Here is a 27,143-nt window from a genome sequence, read left to right as displayed (position 1 = left end):
CAGCGGTTTCCAACCCTGTTACCTTCCGACCTAGCTGACGTACCCCCCACATGGAAATGAAAATTGCATAAGCTATATAGAGACATATATTTACTATCTAGCCACATACTGTATATGAACCTGAATATGGCATATGCAGAATAGGCTATATTATGCATATACTTGCCATATATTGGCATAATATGTTAATATATTTAAAATAAAACCAAGGCACCACCATTATCCTTTTCATGTCACGCACCCCCTAGAAGGCGCTCGCTCGCGCACGCACCACCGTTTGGGTTTAGACCATCAACTCACGTCTGTGCCTGCATGAGAGGCATGCTGGTGGTCTCGTAGTTGTCGGGGTGGAGGGGCGGCACCACCTCGCCGCTGACGGGGTTGAAGATGGGCAGGGTGGAGAGGGGCCAGGAGATCTCGCGGTTCTTGGACATGTTCCTCAGCTCCTTGGTGGACTTCTGGATGGAGCTGTGGTGAACCAGCTGAATGCTGTCGAGGGATAGAGAGCCAAGTAAGTTGGAGATAACGTGCGTGTGTCAGAGATTTTCATTGCAGTTCTCTGTTGGCTCCTTTTGAAGTATTTTTTTGGTATTTATTGAAACACCTCCATGGAGCATTTCAACATAAGGCCTCACTCAGACCTTTACTGCATTGCTGTATGCTTGTTGGATGAATGTTGTGTAGTGTCATGGCCGCACCAATGCATTTCCAATGGAAGTCACATGGTTTGTAGTCCACATTTTGGACTACAAGCTGTTGTATGGCTTTCGGCTGTGTTTCGACTGCGCCCCTCCCCCTCATACAACACAAATCTTGTGTCAAACCATGTGACTCCCATTGGAAATGCATTGGGGCGGCCATCACACTACACAACATTCATCCAACAAGCATACAGCAATGCAGTAAATGTCTGAGTGAGGCCTTAGACTAACTGCTGTGGAGTTACGCTGCACATACACACACGGTATAACTCATCCGTAAACAACAAATATATTAGTTATACACCAACAAACAAGCCTATACTTGTGTCACACTGATTTCTTTGCATATCTGCTTTACAGTGTACACTACAGTATGTATTGTATGTAGTGTATATCAGCAATTCACCAGTGTAAAAATAACTAATACCTAATCTTATCCATCAACCTTTTTGAGCAGCTCATTGGATGGATGAATGGCAGCACACGTGAGTGTATATGAATGAATATGAGAATGTCGCCAATGACAACAAAGATGGAAAAAACTGCAAATCAAAGAGAAGGGGCTAAAAAAGCAAAAACCTGAAACTAAAGGAGTTAAAACAAGAATAAACCAGAGAAGAAGAGAAAGGCAAAACACAGGAGAGGTAAAACACTTACTCTGGTGTTTGCATGTTTCTTTTTTCCCTAGGAACAAAACAAAATGGATGAATTAAATTCTAATATTAATAGTCTGAGAGACATCCACACACAGAAGTGAATGGAGTGTTGGAGGGTGGTGGAAGTGGAGGGATGGGAGAGGTGGGGCACATCTCTCCCAGCCTGTAGATGAAGGAGAATAATGGTGGCCTTGGGCAGTGAGTGAATGACCAGCAATGTCAAAGCTATGTTTTAGAAACATCAAGAGGTGCATGAAAATGCAAAAAACAATAAAGTATATGGATAGTGTATGAATCATAATATTGTGGATGGTAATGACAAGCTGCAATTCCAATTCAAAATATAATTAAACACGCATGATTTTACGCTTTTACGAGCTTGTGGCGTCGTCAACAGTAGCCCTGCGCTAGTTAGCACACGTTAAATGTCCTCTACTTATTAATTTCCAATACTTATTATACTATAATCAGAGTAATCTAATAAGAGAGTAATGACACTCATTGTAACAATGGAATGCGGAAGTGCTCATTCTATCTCAATGGAATAGTTCCAGCCATAGGAGCAATGTTTGGAACTATCGCCCATAGGCACCCGCTTTGCGGCGAGATCAAAGCATGTCACCACTCTCTTACTAGATTACTCTGACTATAATTAGCTAAATGCCTCCACTTATCCAATGAGAAAAAAAGTAATGTCATGTTCCCTGTGTTATATTCTAGGTTTCCTCCATTGTTTGTACTGCTTTGTTTGAAGTGCTTTGTATACGTGCACGCACAAATAAAAAAAACAGACGGAGCCAGAACTTACACCCCTTCTCGACGGCAGCACATGGAGTATCCCAGGATGACGAAGAGGACCAGAGCCACTGCCGAGGGGACCGCCAGAGTCACGAGGAAGTCGGCGAAGTAGTCCCTGCCTTTCAGAGATTCGGACGGAGGGTTGTACTCCCCAAAGTCCGGCAGGACCCCAGTGCCCGGGTCCGGCCTGTTGTTGTGTATCGTCACTACCCTGGTGATATCGACCTGAAGAAATGAAAGCATAAACCCCTATTGATCAGTATCCAAATACAGTTGGGTGCCACCGATATTGTCCCTTATCATTTGACCCATTTTGGCCTGACCTCAACATTTTAAAAAATCCTTCTAAATCCTCCAGTTTTCTGAAATAAATATTTTCACGATTTTTCAAAAATAGCAGACCTACAAGCTCGTAGCGCACCACTTGGTGGCGCGCTATGAGCTTGTAGATCTGCTATTTTTCAATAGCTAAATTATAACATAATGTTTAAAACACCAAAAGGGGTTCCCGCCCAAAATGGGTTAACTGTCCTTTTGCGCAGATCACGCAAACCTCAGCAAAAAGAAAAGGACAATATCGATGGCCTCCAACTGATGGATGCGTCACTAATATGGCTACCAAAAGGCAAAAATAATATATATAATTTGACACAAGGAATGTTGTCTCAGTAAGACAGCCCTCCCCCTTTTCACCAGGCGGGGTGAGTGCACCAAAGCATTATGGTCATTGTAGTAATCCAGCTAGCAATCCGTCCAAACCCTAGTCAAACACACAGACTACATTATTTTTCTGGCCATAGAATGCAAATTTCAATTTGTGCTCCTGTTATCTACTACAAATACTATTACCATTGAGTGACTGCGGTTTCTTCCAGTGGTGAATTGTCCCTGTAAGCGGGTGCTTACAGGGACAATGGGGGGAACACGTCCACAGCATCCCCAGCGGGAATCGAACCCAGGACCTTCTAGCTGTGAGGCTACCGACTGCACCACCCTATCTAGACAATTTGTGACACCGAATCCTCACCAGGGAGATCTTGCACCAGTCGATTTGGAACTGCGCTTTGAACTTCTTGTCACAGCTGATGACGGGCTCCATCTCCTGGCTGCAGCGGAGCTGGTTGTGGGGACTCTCCACCTCGCGCAGGCACGATGAGAAGGGAACGTCAGCACCCACCATCACATACACCCTGGAGACAGGAAGACCAGGGTATGACATTAAAGAGACACCACACATAGGAGTGGAACCCAAGAGTGGAACCCAATTCAAAATACAAGAAACGTATTTAATATCATTATATAAAGTATACAAAACACCATACATTAGAATTACTAGAGGAACTACTAGAATTACTGTTGGAGCCTCTACAGCGGCCAGTGCCCGCTGGGCACTGGCCTACTTGGAACGGCGCAAGTTGGAAATGCATGCCCCACCCAGATATTATGTCTGTGTCCATTTTATGCCCATATATGGAGTTATTTGTCAGGCATGCCCAAATATGGAGTCTATGCAGACGTCAGAATGATGTCAGAACAGGCCAGCGCCATATATGGACCCAGGGCAGTGGGCAGAGGCCTTTTTGGGGAGCTTCTGGACAACCGTGGGTCCGACTGACTTGACAGCGGGCACTGAACGCGTGTGTCAAATTTGAAGTCGGTGGGGCGAATGGTGGGTTCTCGAGTTACGTGGATTACAACAGTACACACACACACAGACACACACACACACACACACACACACACACACACACACACACACACACACACACACACACACACACACACACACACACACACACACACACAGACAGACAGACAGACAGACAGACAGAGAGACTTGGTGCATTTATAGTTAGATAGAAAACTCCTTAGCTGCAGTGCTGCTTGCTTCAGGCCCATTTTAAGAATTGCGATTGGTTGGTTGACAAATTTAATGTGGCACCGCTTTAATGTGGCACATCTGGCAACAAACATCAAACAATCCTCACCCTTCTTTGAGGTCGTTGATGGGCAAGGGGACTCGTCCGCCGCGGTCCAGCGCCGACGTGATGTTGATGGCGTTGAGACGCTCCGGCTGCCACACGTTCTTCACGGCGCCCAGGAAGTCTCCCAGCACCTCGCTGGCCAGCATCTCCTCCACGTTCATGTTCCTGATGTAGAACTCTGCTTGGTAGGGCAGCGGGAACTCTGCGAGGAGGAGGTACAGGTATACGCATGGATTAAAGCTCAATAAATATCTGTGAAACAGCGTGAAATGAGCCGTGTGTAATACACACATAGTACAATAATGTCAAATGATGATGTTTTGGTAGCCTTACATGCTAACCAGTTGAAGAAATTGCAGATTGAGGTGTTAATGATTGCGGTTATAAAATATCTGAGATTAGGGTTTTCTGGAAGACTGAAACAACTAATAACCGACGGGGGGGGGGGGGGGGGGGGGTGATATCAGAGGGGCGAGGATGGTAACGAGAAAGACAGTCAGATGAGGTGGGAAGGAAGTACAGAAGAGGCAGAGGTTAACCCATTTAGGGACCAGTACAGTACATTTTTATTTTAGTTTTAGTCATAGTCTTTTGAATAGGTTTCATTTCGTTTTTAGTCACATTTTAGTCTAGTTTTAGTTTTTAGTCTAAACTATACATTTGATTTAGTCGACTAAAATCTATTGTGAGATCTGCTATTTTTGTAATCACGACTCTATAGCACAGCCTCTCCAGCACCTAGAACAGTGGTTCCCAAACTTTGTCATGTCAAGGACCCCCAAATTGACCCCCAAATTGACCCACGTTTGAAAAGACATGCCAGGGACCTCCATAAGAGAAGATTTTTACGGCTCTAGCAATGATTCTCAACCTGTTTAATTTCAAGGACCCCCAGTTTGACATGCATATTAGTCTACGGACCCCCATTTAATTTCTATCTCTGGGACCCCCATTTATATTGTAAAATCAATGTTAATAAATGGACCATTTGTACACTCTCAGAGTTACAGACCCATAAGGGTCCATTTGTTTCCAAACTATCATTTAGCTGGGTACCCCCTGGAACTCCCTCAAGGACCCCTGGGGGTCCCCGGACCCCACTTTGGGAACCACTGGCCTAGAAGATGACGCCGGCGTGTCTGTCTACTGTACCCTACTGTACACTGTACTGTACACCCGCCCCTGTTTACCACTTGGCCTCCTTTCTCAGGGTGGCCAGATGGCTGATGACATCACAGCGCAGGCAGAGTGATGTCACAGCGACGCGGGGGAACATCTGCCGAGCCCTCACCCGACTCGCCGTCCATGTTGTGCTACGTGTACCGTAACTGGCCCACAAGACAGTGCACAGTCATACAGATGCAAACAGATGCAAACAGATGTTCTAAATGAAGCACTGGAGGCGGACTGACTGTAGACGCTCTATGATTGGCAGTGGTGTGGCAGAAAGAGGTATGATGAGATTGGCTGCACCTGTGAGCTTGTGGCTCTTTTGAAACATATAATAAAAAACATATGTATGCTGTTTGTCTATGTAAAGCACTTTGTAATGCAAATTTGAAAGGTGCTATATAAATAAAGTTTTATTATTATTATCTATATATATATATATATATATATATATATATATATATATATACGCAAATTAGGGATGTTAATAGACAATAGTTAATCGTTAATCGCTGTCAAGAAATGAATCAATTAAACTTGAAAGTTAATAATTGAATCGGAAATTCTGCAGTTCTATCATTGGGTGGTTTTCTGTGAATATAATGCTGTCTGCGCGCGTGCACGCAGCCGAGGAACGCACATGTGGGCAAAAAGGTCCCCCCCCACCTTGGTAGCCACAGAAACGTCTCTGCTTTTGCATGTGATCAATAACAAAATGTATCAATTATCAATGAATGACTTAATCGATATTTCCTATCCCTAATACATATATTATTATTTTTTATTTTATTTTATTTTTCAGAATCCTTCTTTCCAACCTTATCTACTGACCAAATGCAGCCTAAAAATTATCAACATTTGGGGCTGGCCACATCAAGGGGAAGGGGAATGTTGGGCTGCATATAGTCTTGTGTTGCCAAATGCTTCCATCGTACAGTCTGGAGCAACGGAAGCTCTATCATTAGTAAAATATAAAGCGGAAGTGGAGACTCCTCCCCACTTCCGTTTCGTCTTTACAGTCACGCAAATGTATCATAATATAAATAGCAATCCCCTAAGCATATATAGCTTGTTGCTTAGCAGAAAAGGAAATACAAAAATAAAATGTAAAGATATATAGATATAGATATACTCAGATTTTGGGAGGTGTAGACTCTATAGCATTCGCAAGATTGTGGAATAGTTGTCTGGCTACGTACGAGACTAGGCTGCATACAACACATCCAAGGCACTGGTGAGAGGTGCACCACATTGCTTCCCATACACACACACACACACACACACATGCCTGCATTACTCACACTCACTCAGGTTGCAATTACATTTTTAATTTTACTTTTTTATGATCAACTCACTGAATCGATTACTCTATAATGTATAGCCAACTTTTATGTCCCACAAATGATCCAAAAGCGTGTACCGTGTTGCCTCACGATACGTTGTGAGCTTGCAGATCTGCTATATTATGATTTGTTTTTTTATTGATTTAATACAATTATTTTTTATAATGAATTAAATCGATTAGTTTGATTAACTGTTACACCCCGACTCATCATTCTCAAACAGCGACACCATCAATGCTATAGAATATACAATATATGTCAAACATTTATTTGCCATTTATTTGCCAGGTGAAACCTGACATACAACAGGCCCGTTTTTATTAGCGACCTAGTCATGATTGACTGCCCCCTAAGCCAATGGTGTAGTCTGAAACGCCACGTAAGCCAATGGGAGTCTGCACCACTCGTGTAGCCAATCACGTAGTGGTGACCTAGTCATGATTGAGCAACAAGGGCAACTACCAGAGGAGACTGTGAAGTGCCAATCAGACGTAGTGTGTTTGGTAAAATAGTCTTCTCTGTTAGAGCCTCCCATCACTGGAACAGTCTCCCTACAGAAGTAAGAGAGACCTCCAACTATTTGACCTTCAAATTCAACCTGAAGAGGTGGTTAAAAACAAATCAAATCTGTAATCATGAGCTCTCAGATCACTGGTGTCATTTCTCAATTCACTCAATTCACTTTGGTTGTTTTGTCCCCTGTACAATGTGTTATTGTTCTTGTATTGTATTGTATTGTATTGTACTGTATGTGTTTTTGTATGTATAGTTTTACTACAATTTTTTGGCTAACTCTGCTCCATTTACATGGATGTGAAAACTGACATGTTGATTAATGAGCATTGTCCCTGTCAAATAAATAAATAAATAAATAAAAGAGCGACAGCCCCGCCCCCCGCTATTCATTTCGATGGAAGTTGCTCAGTGGCGTTTTGAAGCACCCAGAAGAACGGTCTACTTCCCGATTTGGACACCAAATTTGGTGTCCAAAATGCGGAAGTGCAAACGGGCGCTCAATGTTAAACTCCAGCGGCACGGGGTTTCCTCCTCATAACTCCACGGGTCCGCCTGCAGTCCCACCTCTGACCAGTAGGGCCGAGTGCTTCAACGTTGGAGAGCCTCACTGGGGGGCTTGCAGGGCAGCCACTCTAGACAGCAGCTCGAAGCGACAACAGCTGCTAATGTTATGAGCTAACTGCATGGACAGCTGGAAAGCCACAACAACTACTGTGAAAGCAATAGTACAGTCAGTGTAACACTATGATTCAACACTTCCTTTTACCAGGTTTTGCAAGCATCATTCACTTGCTATATCCTAAGAAGGAAGAGACGTTATCTGGTGCAACATTGGATGCATCCTGTAGATTTAATCACATGTTTAATCGCTACATGTTCTGATCTCCGTTTGACCTAAAGCTCTTACCTTCAGTAGACATGATGTTTATGATCAAGTTGTTCTGCGCCGTCTCAAATGTGCGTCTGTTATAGGCGGTAATCTGCAACACACAGGTGAAAGTTTAAGCCGAGATCAGAGCAGCTTATACGGCAACAACTCCCTGGACAAGGCTGAGATGGATACGGCACATAGGCTCCAATCCTAACTGGGACCCTGTAGACTAGTAGAGGCACATGCTGGGAGAGCTTAAGCTTTTTGGGAGAATATTTTGCTACAGTAGCTTAAGGGGAGAGAAGAAGCTGGGAAAATGCATACTGGAATTCAGCCACTTAAACCCTACATACTTAGTTGACCAAAGTCCCTGAAGAGTCTATACTACTACTACTACTACTACTCTATACTATAGGTCCCTGAAGAGTCTATACTACTACTACTACTACTCTATACTATAGGTCCCTGAAGAGTCTATACTACTACTACTACTACTACTCTATACTATAGTCCCTGAAGAGTCTATACTACTACTACTACTACTACTACTACTACTCTATACTATAGTCCCTGAAGAGTCTATACTACTACTACTACTACTACTACTACTACTACTCTATACTATAGTCCCTGAAGAGTCTATACTACTACTACTACTACTACTACTACTACTACTACTACTACTACTCTATACTATAGTCCCTGAAGAGTCTATACTACTACTACTACTACTACTCTATACTATAAGTCCCTGAAGAGTCTATACTACTACTACTACTACTACTACTACTACTACTCTATACTATAGAGTCTATACTACTACTACTACTACTACTCTATACTATAGGTCCCTGAAGAGTCTATACTACTACTACTACTACTACTACTCTATACTATAGAGTCTATACTACTACTACTACTACTACTCTATACTATAGGTCCCTGAAGAGTCTATACTACTACTACTACTACTACTCTATACTATAGTCCCTGAAGAGTCTATACTACTACTACTACTACTACTACTACTACTACTACTACTACTACTACTACTCTATACTATAGTCCCTGAAGAGTCTATACTACTACTACTACTACTACTACTACTACTACTACTACTACTACTACTCTATACTATAGTCCCTGAAGAGTCTATACTACTACTACTACTACTACTCTATACTATAAGTCCCTGAAGAGTCTATACTACTACTACTACTACTACTACTACTACTACTACTCTATACTATAGTCCCTGAAGAGTCTATACTACTACTACTACTACTACTCTATACTATAGTCCCTGAAGAGTCTATACTACTACTACTACTACTACTCTATACTATAAGTCCCTGAAGAGTCTATACTACTACTACTACTACTCTATACTATAGAGTCTATACTACTACTACTACTACTACTCTATACTATAGGTCCCTGAAGAGTCTATACTACTACTACTACTACTACTCTATACTATAAGTCCCTGAAGAGTCTATACTACTACTACTACTACTACTACTACTACTCTATACTATAGAGTCTATACTACTACTACTACTACTACTCTATACTATAGTCCCTGAAGAGTCTATACTACTACTACTACTACTACTCTATACTATAGTCCCTGAAGAGTCTATACTACTACTACTACTACTCTATACTATAAGTCCCTGAAGAGTCTATACTACTACTACTACTACTACTACTACTCTATACTATAGAGTCTATACTACTACTACTACTACTACTCTATACTATAGGTCCCTGAAGAGTCTATACTACTACTACTACTACTACTCTATACTATAAGTCCCTGAAGAGTCTATACTACTACTACTACTACTACTCTATACTATAGAGTCTATACTACTACTACTACAAGTAAGACGCGCAAACGCGGGAAGCGAACGCAGCTCGTAAATTGCAATAACAATTAGAATAAATTACGTACTTTAAGGTTTTTTTTAAGTTATTTTTTTTTAAATTAAATGTTTTTTCAAGTTATTTTTTTAGTGTGTGTATGTGTGCGTGCGTGTTTCTTTTTTAGTTTTTTTTAAAAAAAGTTTTTTCTTTAAGTTTTTTTTTAAGTTAAGGTTTTTTTTAAGTTAAGTTTTTTGTGTGTGCGTTTTTCCTTTTTAAGTTTTTTTTTTAAGTTACGTTTTTTTTTAAGTTAAGTTTTTTTTTAAGTTATTTTTTTTTTTAAGTTACGTTTTTTGTGTGTGTGTGTGTGCGCGTGCGTGCATGTGTGTGTGTGTGTGTGTTTTTGTGTGTGATACAGCTGCGCCCTCTGGTGGTGGGCGGGTGGTGTTACAGCGTGACACACAGACACACACACAGACGTGATCTGCTGGGTCTCATAGTAAATGCTCACTGCGTTCGCAACTACTACTCTATACTATAGGTCCCTGAAGAGTCTATACTACTACTACTACTACTACTACTCTATACTATAGAGTCTATACTACTACTACTACTACTACTCTATACTATAGGTCCCTGAAGAGTCTATACTACTACTACTACTCTATACTATAGGTCCCTGAAGAGTCTATACTACTACTACTACTACTACTACTCTATACTATAGTCCCTGAAGAGTCTATACTACTACTACTACTACTACTACTACTACTACTACTACTACTACTACTACTACTCTATACTATAGTCCCTGAAGAGTCTATACTACTACTACTACTACTACTCTATACTATAAGTCCCTGAAGAGTCTATACTACTACTACTACTACTACTACTACTACTACTACTACTACTACTCTATACTATAGTCCCTGAAGAGTCTATACTACTACTACTACTACTACTCTATACTATAGTCCCTGAAGAGTCTATACTACTACTACTACTACTCTATACTATAGTCCCTGAAGAGTCTATACTACTACTACTACTACTACTCTATACTATAAGTCCCTGAAGAGTCTATACTACTACTACTACTACTACTACTCTATACTATAGAGTCTATACTACTACTACTACTACTACTACTCTATACTATAGGTCCCTGAAGAGTCTATACTACTACTACTACTACTACTAGTAGTAGTAGTAGTAGTAGTAGTAGTAGTAGTAGTATAGACTCTTCAGGGACTATAGTATAGAGTAGTAGTAGTAGTAGTAGTAGTATAGACTCTTCAGGGAGCCCCACTGGTGGAGAGGATACTGAGGCCGCCGAGAGGTCCATCAATGACAGTCGAATGGAGGAATTTCAAACTCCTTCACCAATACATCACCTCAAATTCACTCCGGGCATGATGGACCTGATAAACGCTGGAGTAAGGCTGACCCCCCTTACCGTACGGCCAGCCCAACAGCCCAAATTGCGAGAGATACCATGGCCAGAGTTAATCCCACGCTATATGCCACGCCCATATAGCCTAGAAAATACATTTGATAACTGATATGAACAGGGTCCATTATGCGTAGCAACAAACATGTATGGACCCCTTGCTTCTAGAAAGCCTGGTGTTTCAATCACCGTACAGGTTGAGGTTCACAACATTTCCACTGTTATTTCAAATAGATTGTCCAAGACAAGGAGTAGCCTGAAGAGAGAATGCTGCTTGGTTAATGTACCTCACAGGCATCACAGCCCCCAAAAATCTGATAACAAGCTAAACCTTGCCTTGTTTAACATCAGGTCATTAACAAATAAGTCCTCTTCTGTAAATGACATAATATGTAAAGAGAAGCTAGATATTATCTTTCTAACAGAGACATGGCTTGGCTCGGATGGAGCTGTTCTCCTAGCGCCAGCCTGTCCCGCAAACTACAGTTTCATCCACTCTGTTCGCGAGGCTAAGAAAGGAGGTGGACTGGCAATCATTTTTTCAGACACTTTAAAATTCAAGGCTCTGACGCTCGGCAGCTTTTCATCCTTTGAATACCAGGCCACAATACTGCAGGGTCAGTCCTCTATCCCAATGATCAGCATTTATCGTCCTCCAAAGTGCAGCAAAGCTGTATTTCTAACAGAAATATCAGAACTTTTATCTATCTGTTCCACTAACTATGACAGAACTCTTATCTCGGGCGATCTTAATCTACACCTGGACGATGCTTCAAATGCGGTGGCTCTGGGTTTCTTAGAGTTATTGCACTCCTTTGAGTTCATCCAACATGTTGTTGGGCCTACACATAAACAGGGGCACACTCTGGACCTGGTGATTTCTAGAGGTCTGAACATCACTGTTGAAAGGACTATTGAAATGCCTGAGCTATCAGACCACTATTTGCTGTGTTTTAATATGACTGTCTCTGATCTAGAGAAAAACATCACTGAATATACTATAAAAAAGCGTTTTTTTAGCTCATCTGCAGCCAACGAGTTCTCTCGTCATCTGGGCCCCCCCCTATCCGATACTCCCCCAGTGAATGATATGGTCCAAATGTTTAATCTTAAACTAGAGTCAGCTCTTGACATAGTGGCTCCTATGAAAACTAAAAAGAAACAGAACACCAGAATAACACCCTGGATAAATGAGCATACACGTTCACTGAAGCAAGATTGTCGTAGAGCTGAGCGAGCTTGGAGAAAAAACAAACTCACCATCCACCTAGAGATTCTTAAAAAGTCAACAGTCACATATAACAAAGCCCTGCGTCTGGCAAGGCAGGCTTATTTCTCTGGCATTATTAATGAGAACAAGAAAAATGCCAGAGTCTTATTCTCTACCATTGAACGACTTTTAAACCCCCCCCAGTCCTACAAGCAGTCGTTCCCGGCCTCTAAAGCTAAGTGTAATGAGTTTGCATGCTTTTTTGATAACAAAATTTGTAACATTAGAGCTGATATTATGAATGGTGCTGCTGCTAGCTCAAGCCCTCTAACAGCAGCTAATGGTGCCAGGGTTGATCTCTCCAGGGGGAGCCTATTGTCTTTCTGTACAATTGATGAAGACGAACTCCGAAAAACCATATCTCAGATGACATCATCCTCCTGTTCATTGGACACAATTCCCACCACCTTTCTCAAAGAGGTTTTAGACAGTGTGATTGGAGATATCCTAAAAATTGTAAACAGCTCTCTACAATCAGGCGTCTTTCCAGACTCACTGAAGACGGCTGTAGTTAGGCCCTTACTCAAGAAACACAATCTTGATCCCTCTGTGATGGGTAACTACCGACCCATTTCTAATCTGCCCTTTCTGGGCAAGGTTTTAGAAAAATGCATCTTTCATCAATTGGATGTGTTTCTACAGAACAACAATGTGCATAACAAATTCCAATCTGGCTTTAGGAAAGGCCACAGCACAGAAACAGCACTTGTAAAAGTAATGAATGATCTTAGGGTGTCTGCTGACAAGAAACATGTTTCCGTTCTTTTACTTCTAGATCTAACGGCTGCATTTGACACGATTGACCATTCAATTTTAATACAGCGTCTGGAGCACTGGGTAGGCCTGTCTGGCACGGCCCTGTCCTGGTTTTCCTCCTACCTAACAAACAGAAGCTATTTTGTCAATCTAGCTGAGTTTGACTCAGACAAACACAACATCAGTTCTGGTATTCCACAGGGCTCAATTCTTGGTCCTCTGTTATTCTCCCTGTACATACTGCCATTGGGAGAACTCATTACCAATCACGGAGTCAATTTTCATTTCTATGCTGATGATACCCAACTTTATCTTTCTGTAGATCCAGATGATCTCTGTGCCTTAGACCCGCTGTTGACCTGTCTGTCTAGCATTAAATGCTGGATGAGTGAGAACTTTCTCAAGCTAAATGAGGATAAGACAGAAGTTCTCATAATCGGTTCTAGTGAGCAGAAAGAATCGATAAAAAGCAGACTTGGCAACCTGACTGTAGAAGGTAACAGTACAGTAAAGAACTTGGGGATCACTATTGATTCTGAACTGAATTTTAATTCACACATTAATCATGTTACCAAGATTGCCTTTTTTCATCTTAGAAATATTGCACGAATCAGAGCCTATTTGTCACTGGACGATGCAAAAACGCTAATCCACGCCTTTGTTTTTTCTCGGCTTGATTACTGCAATGCACTTTTTTCTGGATTGCCTAAGAAATCAACTGACAGATTACAACTTGTCCAAAATGCAGCAGCCAGAGTCTTAACTAGAACTAAGATGAGAGAACATATTACTCCAGTCTTGGCCTCATTGCACTGGCTTCCGGTTGTTTTTAGGATTGATTTTAAAATTCTTTTACTTGTTTATAAAGCTCTCAATGGTCTCGCACCTTCCTACCTACATGACTGCCTGCCGAAATATGTCCCAAACCGCCCCCTAAGGTCTTCCACTGCTGGCCTGCTCGCTTTGCCTAAAAAAATGGCAACTAAAAAATACGGGGAAGCAGCTTTTTGCTTCTACGGGCCGACGGCGTGGAACAAACTCCCACTGTACCTTCGACAGGCAGCCTCTGTAGACATTTTTAAAGCTCAGCTCAAGACCCACTTTTACACCCTTGCTTTTAATTGATTTATCTGTCTTTTAAAAAAAAATGTTATTCATGTCCTCACTGTATTGTTTATGCCCTGCTTTTATTTTATTTTTTGTGTAAAGCACTTTGAGCTGCATTTCATGTCATGAAAGGTGCTATACAAATAAAGTTTTATTATTATTATTATTATTACTACTACTCTATACTATAGAGTCTATACTACTACTACTACTACTACTACTCTATACTATAGAGTCTATACTACTACTACTACTACTCTATACTATAGAGTCTATACTACTACTACTACTACTACTACTACTACTCTATACTATAGAGTCTATACTACTACTACTACTACTACTACTCTATACTATAGAGTCTATACTACTACTACTACTACTACTACTACTCTATACTATAGAGTCTATACTACTACTACTACTACTACTCTATACTATAGAGTCTATACTACTACTACTACTACTACTACTCTATACTATAGAGTCTATACTACTACTACTACTACTACTCTATACTATAGGTGACCAAAGTCCCTGAAGAGTCTATACTACTACTACTACTACTCTATACTATAGGTGACCAAAGTCCCTGAAGAGTCTATACTACTACTACTACTACTACTACTACTCTATACTATAGAGTCTATACTACTACTACTACTACTACTCTATACTATAGTCTATACTACTACTACTACTACTACTACTCTATACTATAGAGTCTATACTACTACTACTACTACTACTCTATACTATAGGTGACCAAAGTCCCTGAAGAGTCTATACTACTACTACTACTACTCTATACTATAGGTGAAGAGTCTATACTACTACTACTACTACTACTCTATACTATACTATAGGTGACCAAAGTCCCTGAAGAGTCTATACTACTACTACTACTACTACTCTATACTATAGGTGAAGAGTCTATACTACTACTACTACTACTCTATACTATAGGTGAAGAGTCTATACTACTACTACTACTACTACTCTATACTATACTATAGGTGCCGGCCTTTTTTTCTCCTCTACACCAAATATCTTGAGAAAAGATATTTGTATTGTAAACTTGTATATCTGCTATTTTTGCAGAACATTTGAACCAGAATAGGACTGCTAGGGATCATACGCTTAAGCACTTCACTTAACTCATGATCAGAATGTTCGCCGAATGTTCGCCTATTAGGAGTTATGATGACACGCTAGGGTTTATGTGGTAAACCGGTAAAGGCTATACTGAGAACTTCATACTGCAATATGTTGGGATGCTCCCATCAGGTTTTTTGGGACCGATCCCGATCACTGATTGTTTTTCTCATGATCGGCCGATACCAATCTTGTGCGTAAGGTGCAAATTTGAATATTTCCAAAAATGTCAAAAAAAACTAAAACAAAAAAAAAACAGTCAAAACTGTTCCTGTGTGTGGGGAGGAAGGGGAGAATGTTTAGGACCTGTCAGTGGTCCTTGAGGGGGTTCCAGGTGGTCCCCAGCTAAATGATGGAGAGTTGGTAACCAAATGGACCCTTATACAGTAGATCTTTAACTCTTGAGAGCGTAAAATGAAACCAAATGGACCCATATACGGGTCCATTTGGTTTCATTTTACGCTCTCAAGAGTTACATTATTGTTAAACATCTGCATTACTTAAAGTACAATTTTGAGGTATTTGTACAAATACTTTTACTTCTACTCCACTACATCTCAGAACCAAACATTTTACGTTTACTCCACTACAATTATTTGAAAACTTTAGTCACTATAGTTACTTTGGAGATTTAAATTTTGATTAGAAAACATACATTAACCCCTTCAGCCTATACACATTTCGGCAGGTTGAAAATATCAGATCTACAAGATCACAATGCGTCGCATCGCGATCTTGTAGATCTGATATTTTCAAAAGATTTTGTACACATTTTGAACTTGTGAAATGGGACATTCTGCAATATGAGTACGGTACGTGGTACGGTACTGATGCCGATACTTTTGATTTGAACTACAACTTGAGTACATTTTTAATACGGGACTTCTACTTGTAACAGAGTACATCTACATTGCAGTATTGATACTTTTACTTAAGTACAACATTTGAGAACTTCTCCCACCACTGCACATTTATGATGGTGGGCTTGCATCAGTGAGACTCACACACACACATTTATGATGGTGGGCTTGCATCAGTGAGACTCACACACACACCTTTATGATGGTGGGCTTGCATCAGTGAGACTCACACACACACATTTATGATGGTGGGCTTGCATCAGTGAGACTCACACACACACCTTTACGATGGTGGGCTTGCATCAGTGAGACTCACACACACACATTTATGATGGTGGGCTTGCATCAGTGAGACTCACACACACACATTTATGATGGTGGGGCTTGCCTCAGTGAGACTCACACACACACATTTATGATGGTGGGGCTTGCCTCAGTGAGACTCACACACACACATTTATGATGGTGGGGCTTGCCTCAGTGAGACTCACACACACACATTTATGATGGTGGGGCTTGCCTCAGTGCGACTCACACACACACATTTATGATGGTGGGCTTGCATCAGTGAGACTCACTCACACACACACACACACCTTAATGATGGTGGGCTTGCCTCACTGAGACTCACACACACACACACACACACACACACACCTTAATGATGGTGGGCTGTCCTCACTGAGACTCACACACACACACCTTAATGATGGTGGGCGTGCCAATGTTCTCGGCTGTGGGGGAGCCATAGAGCACTCCGTCGCCGTGCGGGGTCCTCTGAATGTAGCGCAGCCATCCCGGCCTGTCAGGGAAGCCCATCAGATTGGTGTTGAACGTGATGGGGTCCTTACTGGAGTCACCTATAGCAGAGAGGACACTTTTCTAAAGGCACTGGTTCTCAACCAGTGGTTCCTTGAGGGGATTCTAGGTGGTCCCCAGATAAATGAATGATGGAGAGTTGCTAGATCTTTAACTCTTGAGTGTGTAAAATGAAGGGTCCATTTGGTTTCATTTCACACTCTCAAGAGTTAAATTATTGTTAAATAAAGTGTACACAATTAGAGAATGTAGAAGAATTGTTATTTTGATCAACGTTTGCCTGTTTTCTCTCCTAATGGTACCAAACTCAATACAGCATGGAATTGTGGACAAAAATCGCATTCAATCATTCAAAGAAAATATTCGTCCTTTTGGGTGTGAGGGGCTAAGGGATCCATTTTCGTCACCGCTAAACCCCATATCCCTAAACTTCTTTGCCTTTTTTTACTATTTTGCAAAACATTTTTGAATAGTTAAAATGGCCAGTCTACTAGCTCACAACGTGTCAATGTAGATTGGCTAGTTGAACTATTCAAAAATGTTTTTCAAAATAGTAAAAAAAAGGCAAAGAAGTTTAGGGATAAGGGGTTTAGCGGTGACGAAAATGGAGCCCATAATGTCACCAAATGGTGGTCCATGGCTCAAATGCCCAATACATAATGGGCCTTGATGTGAAAAAAGGTTGAAAACCACTGTTATAAGGGGTGCCCCAAGGACACAAGTTTTCAGTTCGGTCCTCTTTACTTGCCCAAGCAGAGCGTGCAAGTACTGCGATTGGCTGGGTGGGTGGGTAGGTAGGTGCGTGTGTGAGTGTGTGCGTGCATGCGTGGGGCACGGGTTACAGCAATGTTATTTGCCTACCTGACTTTGGGTAGGCAGGGAACTCTCCTTTGAAGTGCTCCCTCTCCAGCACATGGACGAACAGAACGCCAGCAGAAGGGTAGACGTTCCGCTCCGCATGCGACCTCGACAAGATGGTGACCACTAGAGCAGACAGAGAGGACACGCGAGTCATTACTTCTTGGCGACTCGAGTTATTCTTCATTATTAATGACTTGCTGCCAGCAAAACTGATTGGTAAGGGTTATAGAGGGGAAGCCAAACACACCTAACCCTCAGGTTAACCATATTAATGCCAAGAACGTTCTTCTCTCCACGACCCGCCTGTGCCAAAACGAAGGGTCTTTCTTTTACTAACTAATGTTAGACAGCCTACATACGGATCCGACGTGCACGTGTGTGCACTTATTACTCATTTTTCTGCTCAAAATGAGCCGAATCCATTGTTTGGGACCACCAAATTTTGGTGGTCAAATGCGGAAGTGCAACCGAGCGCTCAATGTTAATGCCCAGCTGCACGGGGTTTCCCAGTCATGAATCCACGGGTCCGCCTGTAGTCCCTCCTCCTACCACTAGGGCCCAGAGCTTCATCGTTGAATAGCCTCACTGGCCCCTTGGCTGGGGGGCTACACTTCCTGGTTGCCCCGGGATCTCTTCTTCTACTGTGGTATTTCTCGCATTTGACTGGCACTGGCCTCGCGATTGTGTTAATGGGACCAGCTAACCTGTTACACTTCTCAGGACTTATTTGTTGACTCATCTAGCCTGCCTCCACAAGCTATCTTGTCCCGCAGCTATGAAAAACAAACAAAAAAAAGCAAACGGCTGAGGCAAAGCCTCTATTTCCCAGTTATTAGCTTCTACAAAAACGATGATATGCTTTAGAGAAGCAGAGAACCATTAAGACACCACGGCCTATTTCAAATCACCTGGGGTGAGGAGAGCAATAGACAGTAGCACTAAACGTCGCTGATATTGTAGGGCTTCACTAAGGATATGATGGATATTTAACGTGATATCAGAATAATGAATTATGGTGGTAATTATGATCCACACATCAATGTTTTTATAGTGTATGTACTATGTACACATATCTTTATTTACTGAAATTAGACTTTAGACTTAGACTATATAAATTAACGTACAGTAAGTAGGAGATGGGTGCAAAGATGATTTTTGGCAGGCTGTCTCACCAGTTGAACGGCCTTCACATATGATTTAATTACACACACACACACACACACACACACACGCACGCACGCACGCACGCACGCACGCACGCACACACGCACGCACGCATGCACATATATAATACACAGCAGTACCTGAAACATGTACCACAAACGACCACTTGGCTTAGTGGGGTCCATTCATCTCTGTCTCCTACTACTCTATGCCTCCATTAAGCTCTCAGTTTAGTCCCACTCCATTTCAAACACAAGTCTTTTTGTGTATATTGCTTGGCAAATGGCAGCCCCTTAACAGAGGTTTATGCAACAGAGAGCTGGAGGTGTTGCTGTGTGCTATTTATTTGTCTCTCTCTTCTGCATCATGCATCTCCTCCGTCCTCTTTCGAGCCGTCTACATTTTTGTATACCATTTTTCCAGTTCTCGTTTATTTGTATATGTATATATTTTGTCTCACTGTGTGTATCAGTGTGTATCACAAGAGAATTGGATAGGGGCGAAGAAGAGCCAGGTTGAAAGCTGCAGTAAAACGTCAGAGAGAGAGAGAGAGAGAGAAAGAGAGAGCTTTGGACTGTTATAGCCTGTGTGTGGAGTGTGGACACATTCTAGGTGCATTAAGCAGCTATAGAGAACAGCTTGAGAAAGCCGAGGGTGTGTGGGCACCTCCCTACTGGCACACAATGTCTTCAATAGTTTTCTTCACTTTCCCTGTAATTCCTTCTCCTCCTTCACCCGACAATATGCTCATGGTTTCAACAGCCCCGACTGATCTATGCATTACAGAGGGAAGTACTGTTGTTGATGTTTTTTAGACCTACAAAAGGCCTTTAATACCACTGACCGTGGTATGTGAAAAATGTCACATCTGGTGTGACCGCAATAGACAGAGCAAGGTGTTTCCCCGCTATTCAAGCAACATCATTAATTTTATCGCATCTGGTGTCAATGCACCGTTATACTTTGAGCACCCAACCCTTGCCAGTTTTAACTATGTATTAATGTGTGTATGGAAAAGAGAACTCTGCTGATAAATGGCCTACAAAGGGTAGAGTTAGTTAAATTAAGCAACAAGGTCAGATATAAATTAAGGAATAGTATCCTATGGGCTCTCAGTCCCTAGATTGCCAAATCCTAAATTCAATCTAGATGCAATATTGGTTGAAAACAGAAAATTATACAATGGTCCCAGATGCATGCTAAGCTGTGGCCTGGCCACTATCACACATTATATTGACCATATGGACTTTGTTCCCAAGGGTTTGGTCACAGGCAGCTACATGCAATCAATGGCATTTAGCAGTAGCTGTGTATGTGTATGTACTGTTGCTTCGAGAATGCTGAAGCTAAATCTGCCACGTTACTTTTGATAGCAGTGTTGTTGAAGCCAGGAGAGTGCAACTAATCTATGATTGCTGCTGTTGCTGCAACTATACGGCACAATGAACATAATAGCGTGAGGGACATTCTGGAGCCGAGAATAAAACCTCATTCAATTTCATCACATTGGCGTCGGCATCCATGATGGATTCAGTCGATCCGCAAATCCCGCTCTTAATGCACACAGTCACACTCGCAGTGAGCGCCGATTCTATTAGTCGAGCCATAGGGGCCTCATCAATTCTTCAGCACACAAATGGCCACGGTCACACACACACACACACACACACACACACACACACACACACACACACACACACACACACACACACACACACACACACACACTCCTGGTCAAGGTCAAGTATTGGCCATTGTATACTCGGAGACCCCTTGATATGGTGTTAGCAATTACTGCCCATCCGCAGATGAGACAGGCAAGCCGCCCAGATGGCCTGGTCTCTGCCACTGGCGAGGAATGGGGAATTACCTATGGGAATTGAAATGTGTGTTCGGCCCTCAGCTGTCACCCCTACCGCTGTACCCTTAAAGATTTACAAACACTTGGTTATGCACTGAACACCCCCAGCATCCGTATTATGGCCTGGGGAAAGCTTTCGCAGAAAATAGCAGATCGACACGAAGCTCACAATGTGTCCCAGACTCCCAGTGCGACACGTGAGCTTATGTCGACTGGCAAATAGAAAACAGAAAAGACACCATTAGATCCCTGAGGGACTCTGCTCCTCAACGACATGGGATTTAAGAATGCAGCTTACTGGTAACCTGAAGTAGCAGCCATTAATCTTCTAATATTCCACGGCCACGCTTGATTGCGTTTTATCCTCCTTTTAAAAAAACAATCACACCCGTGTGAAGTGAGGGGCGCTCTTACCATCGAACATTATCATACATCATCTCATTCCGGCCAGTCACAATTTGCGTCCTCACCTTCGTCATCAATGTTTGTGTTGCGCCATGTTTGTGTTTACACTATGACGTAATATTTGATGTAATTTGACTATGACGTAAAATGTACACTGACGTACAATTCTCTCCATTCATTGTCAACAGAGAATTAACTGTTTGTGTAGGACGTTTGTGGACACACACACTAAAAGATGGACATAGGAGGGGCTAAAATCCAACAGCCTCCTCATTGTGATTCCAGCCAAGGTATACTTAAAGCAGCCTCGTTAAAGCTGTGATGAGGTCGTGCTAATGCCATGAGATCTGGTTATTCCTGGCTGCTTGTACCTGGGCCAGGCCTTCTCAAGGTGATAGACTGCGTGCCTCTTATCTAATACATCACCTATTACAGGTTAATGCTAAAACTGTTCACTGTGCAGACTAACCTGGGGTATCTAGCTACAGTGCAAATATGTACAGACATACCTAAAGAAGACGGATTCAATAATACATATGTTTAACTATACAGTATGTGCACATTCCTGCTGACACACACACACACACACACACACACACACACACACACACACTCACACACTCACACTCACACACTCACACACTCACACACACTCTCTCTCTCTCTCTCTCTCTCTCTCTCTCTCTCACCCACAGTCAGACCTGGCAGGTGGAGCTAATTCCTGATTTCATTATGACTTTATTGGCCATCATTGGACTGAGCGACCTGTGGTAGTCTGTCTCGGGAGTGATGCCTTAGTTAATAATGCCAGCGGCTACTTAATAATAATAACCATCCAACGGCTAGATATCTTAGGAAGATTGTTTTTGTGTTTATATCAGCTGTGTGTATGTTATTCTGCTCTGGAGGACTGCATGTGCTTCTTTGGTTTTCAGTGCCGGTTGACGGAACACTGACAACAAGGAATCCTGCTGTTTGGATTAAGCCATGGTTTAACCCATTTTGACCTGAGATCAGATTCTAAAAATGTCTTCTACATCCTGACAGTTTTCTGAAAAAGCTGTTTCTATGTCAGTCAAAAATAGCAGACCTACAAGCTTGTAGCGTGCCACTCGGTGGCGCGCTATGAGCTTGTAGATCTGCTATTTTTGAGTGGTGCAAACCACTCCAACAACCAGCTTTGTCTGTATCTATGCATGTGTCTATGTATGTGTGTACCTGTACCTGTGTGTACCTGTACGTGGCCCCACGTACATGTGAGCATGGTTGCTATGGTTAGTGTGTGACGTCACTGACTAGTTGCACCACTCAGTTCACACGGGTGTGATTTTTCAATAGCTAAAGCATAACATAATGCTAACACCAAAAGGGGTTCCCGCCCAAAATGGGTTTTAAGGCTAGTCCTTCTAAAGAGACAGACCTGGAAGTGAAAGTACTTTGTGTCTTGATATGCAGGAAACTAATGGCTGAACAAAGAATACAGACGGTTCCACCCTTTAGATCAGCTTGAATTGCAGATAGACTCTATGACACAAAGGTACGTTAATCTATACTTAACCTCACTATAAGCAGACAATTTTAAAATATTGTAATTGTCACAATGTTAGAATCAATATTTTGGCGAGGGAGAAGTCCGCTCTTCTATGCAGGGGGATGGACAGTGGGATGGACAAATCTTTCTGTCACAGAGCTCTGAATAGGAAAGTGGGAGAAGTCATTCTGTGTGGTGTAAAAAGAAAGCTGATTTAATCATAATTATGTAAGCAGCAACGGGTTAGACTTGACTACAAATTACAATAATAAAGACAGTGTTACAGCAACTACCACATCTGTAGTATAGGATAACAAAGAAGACAACATGTGAATGGGAGAAACCACTTGAGCATGTCAGCTGTTATGACAAGGGAAGGGAACAGAGATGTTGATGTGCACCAGAGGCATTGAAGGAGAGTTATACGACATCTCCGTTCACTTCATGGGGCCAGTCCAATGGCGGCTCTTCTACATAGACTTCTATTGGCGTAGAGTGACAAAGGAATGCATTGGAGTCTATGGGCTCGCGCGAGAGACAATTTACGAGTACATGAACCACGTGCCCCGGGCCGTTTTCTGCCCCCTCATTGGCATAACTCTCCTTCAATGGCTCTGATGTGCACCACACTGTGCGTGGGCAGTGGGCGCACACACACACGTCACCCGACTCACCATCTCTGTGCAACGGCGTTCTCTGCTTCAAGCCCATGGAATGCTCCACATGGCCATTGCTTTCATGTAAATCGTTGTGTTTGGCATCATCAAAGGCATGCACAATGTAAACTACTGGATCAATAAATGAAAACAACAACAGTATAGTAACAATTCATGCCATTCTGAAAAGAACACATAACCCTCCCTAGCCATGCAATTATTGTAGATACAATATCTTACCTTTGGAGACTATTATCTTTTAAAATGGAAAGAAATATGATTGATGACTTTTGTAAATTAATGTTTCACATTTATTAGCTCAATGCTATCTCTTGGCAGGTTTCCGATTTTATTATTACTACTTTATTATTATTTTAGCAGATAAATCATTGCCCAAATGTAGGCCTATAATAACATTCATGACGCACCAAGAGATGGTTTAGAATGATGTAGTGAAAACATATATCTATATAAATATCTAATTACCCGTTATTCCATGTAAAGAACGGCAAAATGCCTAGACTTTATATTCCATGCTTTTACTGCGCCCATACTCCACCCAGATAACGGTACCTATAGCCTACTGGTTAGCCGTTTTTTCCACCACTCACCAACCCCTTGGAAAAAATGAGCTGTGCAGCAAAATAGCACAGCAGGCTAACTATAGTTAGCCAGAAGAATGCCAACAAGACGGTAGGCTAACATTTCCTAAATGCTGTCGGTGTATCCGTACCTACCCATAGACAGCCATAAGGCGAGAGGGGAAGCGTCCATGATGAATACGATGTCCCGTTAATCAAACATATTGGAAAACGATGTTTCTCTAATCGCCTCTAGTTTGACAGCCATAACAAGCATCCCTTCACGCGCACAGCATTCCTTCCTCCGCCTCCTTTCTTCGCAACATGCACGTCCAGGGAGCAGCGCCCCTTCTCATTGGTCGAGAGCTTTTGGCTCACATCTGGCAGGACAGAAAAGATGGTCATGGCGACTGCTTTTATTAATCCAAAACAAACGCTGCGATGTGACATGATGATTCTTTCTGGTTAGGCTACCGGTGTTACTGTTTACATTTATTTTTTTAATTCAGTTTAGTTGCAACATGCTGTGCCTTGTCTGCATGTCTGTCTGTCTGTCTGTCTGTCTGTCTGTCTGTCTGTCTGTCTGTCTGTCTGTATATGTCTGTCTGTTTGTTTGTCTGTTTCCATGTGTGCCCTTTTGTGATCTGAACAAGGCCTATATGTTAAATTATGTATTGCATTGTCATAAGGTTGCGTGCATTCATGGACAGGCACTGTGGCACAGAACAACCTTGTCTCAACAACTCTCAATAATAGTCAAGTCACCTTGTTTAGCAGATGTGTGCCCTCTTCTATAAATAGATATTGTACCTTTCTTTCTCATGGTCCCTCATATTAAACCCCTTGTCCAACACACACACACACAGTGACACACCCTCCAACACACGCACGCGCACGCACGCATGCACGCACACGCACGCACGCACACACAAACACACACACACACACACACACACACACACACACACGCCCGACCTCATTTAAGCCCAGCTGTAAAGACGGCAGTGTGACTGTGATGTATGAGTTTATGTGTCCATCCCCCAGCAGGGCCAGTCCTAGCAGACAGATGGTCAGGTTTGGTCCCCAGTGCCCCAAGGACTAGTCGGCACAGCTAAAGGGCCTCAAAGGACCTTAATTCCTCCCTCATGCCCCCTTTGGTATTAATTACAACTTAGTGCCACACTTATAGGCCTACCATATACTCTCTCCTGCAAACATGATGATCATTATTATTGAGTATTATCTTAATTCCAGTGATTACTTTTTCAATTAATCAAATAATTGAGAAGTAAGATTTTTGGAGGTAATAAAAAGTATTGAGTTGTTTCTCTCAACAAACATTCAGATTAAACCAACAGTGTCACACAAGAATCAAAACTCGTTGCCTTATTGAGATGAATTGAGCTTGTATGTAGATCTGCTATTTTCACAATCTTTGAAAATGTATCAATTCATTCAAATTGATTATTCTTCAAATAAATTACTCTACATTGATTTGTTTGATTAACTGTTGCACGCCTATATTTTGGACCTGTTTCTATAAACAGTATTGGCCACATCTGCCAAATTGATGTCTCACTAAGGGGTGACAGTTGAAACTCGATAAAGGTTAGAGGTGAATATGTGCATTTGCCTTTCTATCCAGAGGAGAAAAACAGGACGCCATCCCATCCTCTTTGCTCTCTGCAGCAAGTGGCTCAACCTCACTTTCATCTTTAGATTATTTTTAGGTTGCTTAGCAACATCTTCAGGTGGCTGGTGGTTTATGGTGTGGTATTAAGGGAATGAATCAAAACTATGAGCATTGATATTCACATTTGTATATGACTGACGAGGACTGGAATCAAATATTCGTTTTCTCTGCATCTATTACAACTGAGAGAACGTAATAATTGTAAAATATACTTGAAAAGATATTTGCACTCTCTCAGTCTTAAACCCGTATAAATATACTGTGTATTTACAATGTGAAAGCGCTATCTTTTCTATTTATAATTAATGTAATGTAAAATGTAAAAAATCTGTATTTTCTTGGGGTAATGAAGACAGATGATGAAATCTCACTCTCTTATGTTGGAGGGAGAAGAGTGTGAGAAGCTTGAGAAGCTCAATCTGTAAGAGCCACACACTCAACACGCCCACATAGGTATCACCACCAGTCAAATGACTATTATTTTATTTTACATATTTCAGGAATAAAATAAATGTGATCCTATTAGTCAAATTTTCATTTTGTAATTGTGATGTTTTGGTTTGTTTGTTGCTCCTTGCATAATAAAGCTGTACAGTTGTATACTGATTGCATCTATACAGCAGGGGCGCCGTCAGGCTCTCAAAAGTCCGGGGACCAGCCCACCACAACCAGCGCGCAGATAACAGAAACTATACCGCCCGCTCCGTCGAGGCACACACAAACAAACAAGCCCTAATACCACCACTTTTACAGAACAACATAAATGATACAACCAACAGACAACTACACAACCCTTTGTTGCTCTCACAAGAATGAAGCTGGCAAAAGGATTCAAGATAGAAGAGGGTTTATTTGTCACTCACTGCAGGTACAGTGAAATTATCATGATGGCACTGGCAGAATGGCAGCACGCCCAGACCTTTCCTGGTGGCCTGCCTCCTATTGGCATGCCTGCCTGTCAAAAGAAAAGGGGGGGGGGTTAATATCATGGCGGCCCCCTACGGTCGCGGCCCACCGGGAATATGCCCGGTACGTCCTATGGCCAGACCAGCCCTGACGTTCGCT

General features: G+C 42.0%; 1 protein-coding gene across 1 annotated transcript in view; it reads right to left on the bottom strand.

Annotated features, from left to right (window-relative positions):
* sgce (sarcoglycan, epsilon) overlaps window positions 1-24,682 on the bottom strand; it is a 30,580-nt gene extending 5,898 nt beyond the window's left edge. The window contains exons 1-9 of the mRNA XM_079522695.1: window positions 24,542-24,682; window positions 18,188-18,310; window positions 17,210-17,367; window positions 8,077-8,149; window positions 4,144-4,342; window positions 3,183-3,345; window positions 2,166-2,380; window positions 1,359-1,385; window positions 301-489 (exon numbers count right to left, since the gene is read on the bottom strand). Coding sequence (XP_079378821.1) covers window positions 301-489; window positions 1,359-1,385; window positions 2,166-2,380; window positions 3,183-3,345; window positions 4,144-4,342; window positions 8,077-8,149; window positions 17,210-17,367; window positions 18,188-18,310; window positions 24,542-24,578 — 1,184 coding nt within the window. The 5' untranslated portion in view covers window positions 24,579-24,682. The remainder of the gene's footprint in view (window positions 1-300; window positions 490-1,358; window positions 1,386-2,165; window positions 2,381-3,182; window positions 3,346-4,143; window positions 4,343-8,076; window positions 8,150-17,209; window positions 17,368-18,187; window positions 18,311-24,541) is intronic.
* Window positions 24,683-27,143: the final 2,461 nt, after the last annotated feature.

The sequence above is a fragment of the Electrona antarctica genome, assembly GCF_951216825.1.
Source record: "Electrona antarctica genome assembly, chromosome: 15".
NCBI classification, from domain to species: Eukaryota; Metazoa; Chordata; class Actinopteri; order Myctophiformes; family Myctophidae; genus Electrona; species Electrona antarctica.
The sequence above is the reverse complement of the archived record's forward strand: the minus strand, read 5'-3'. Positions and strand labels throughout refer to the sequence as shown.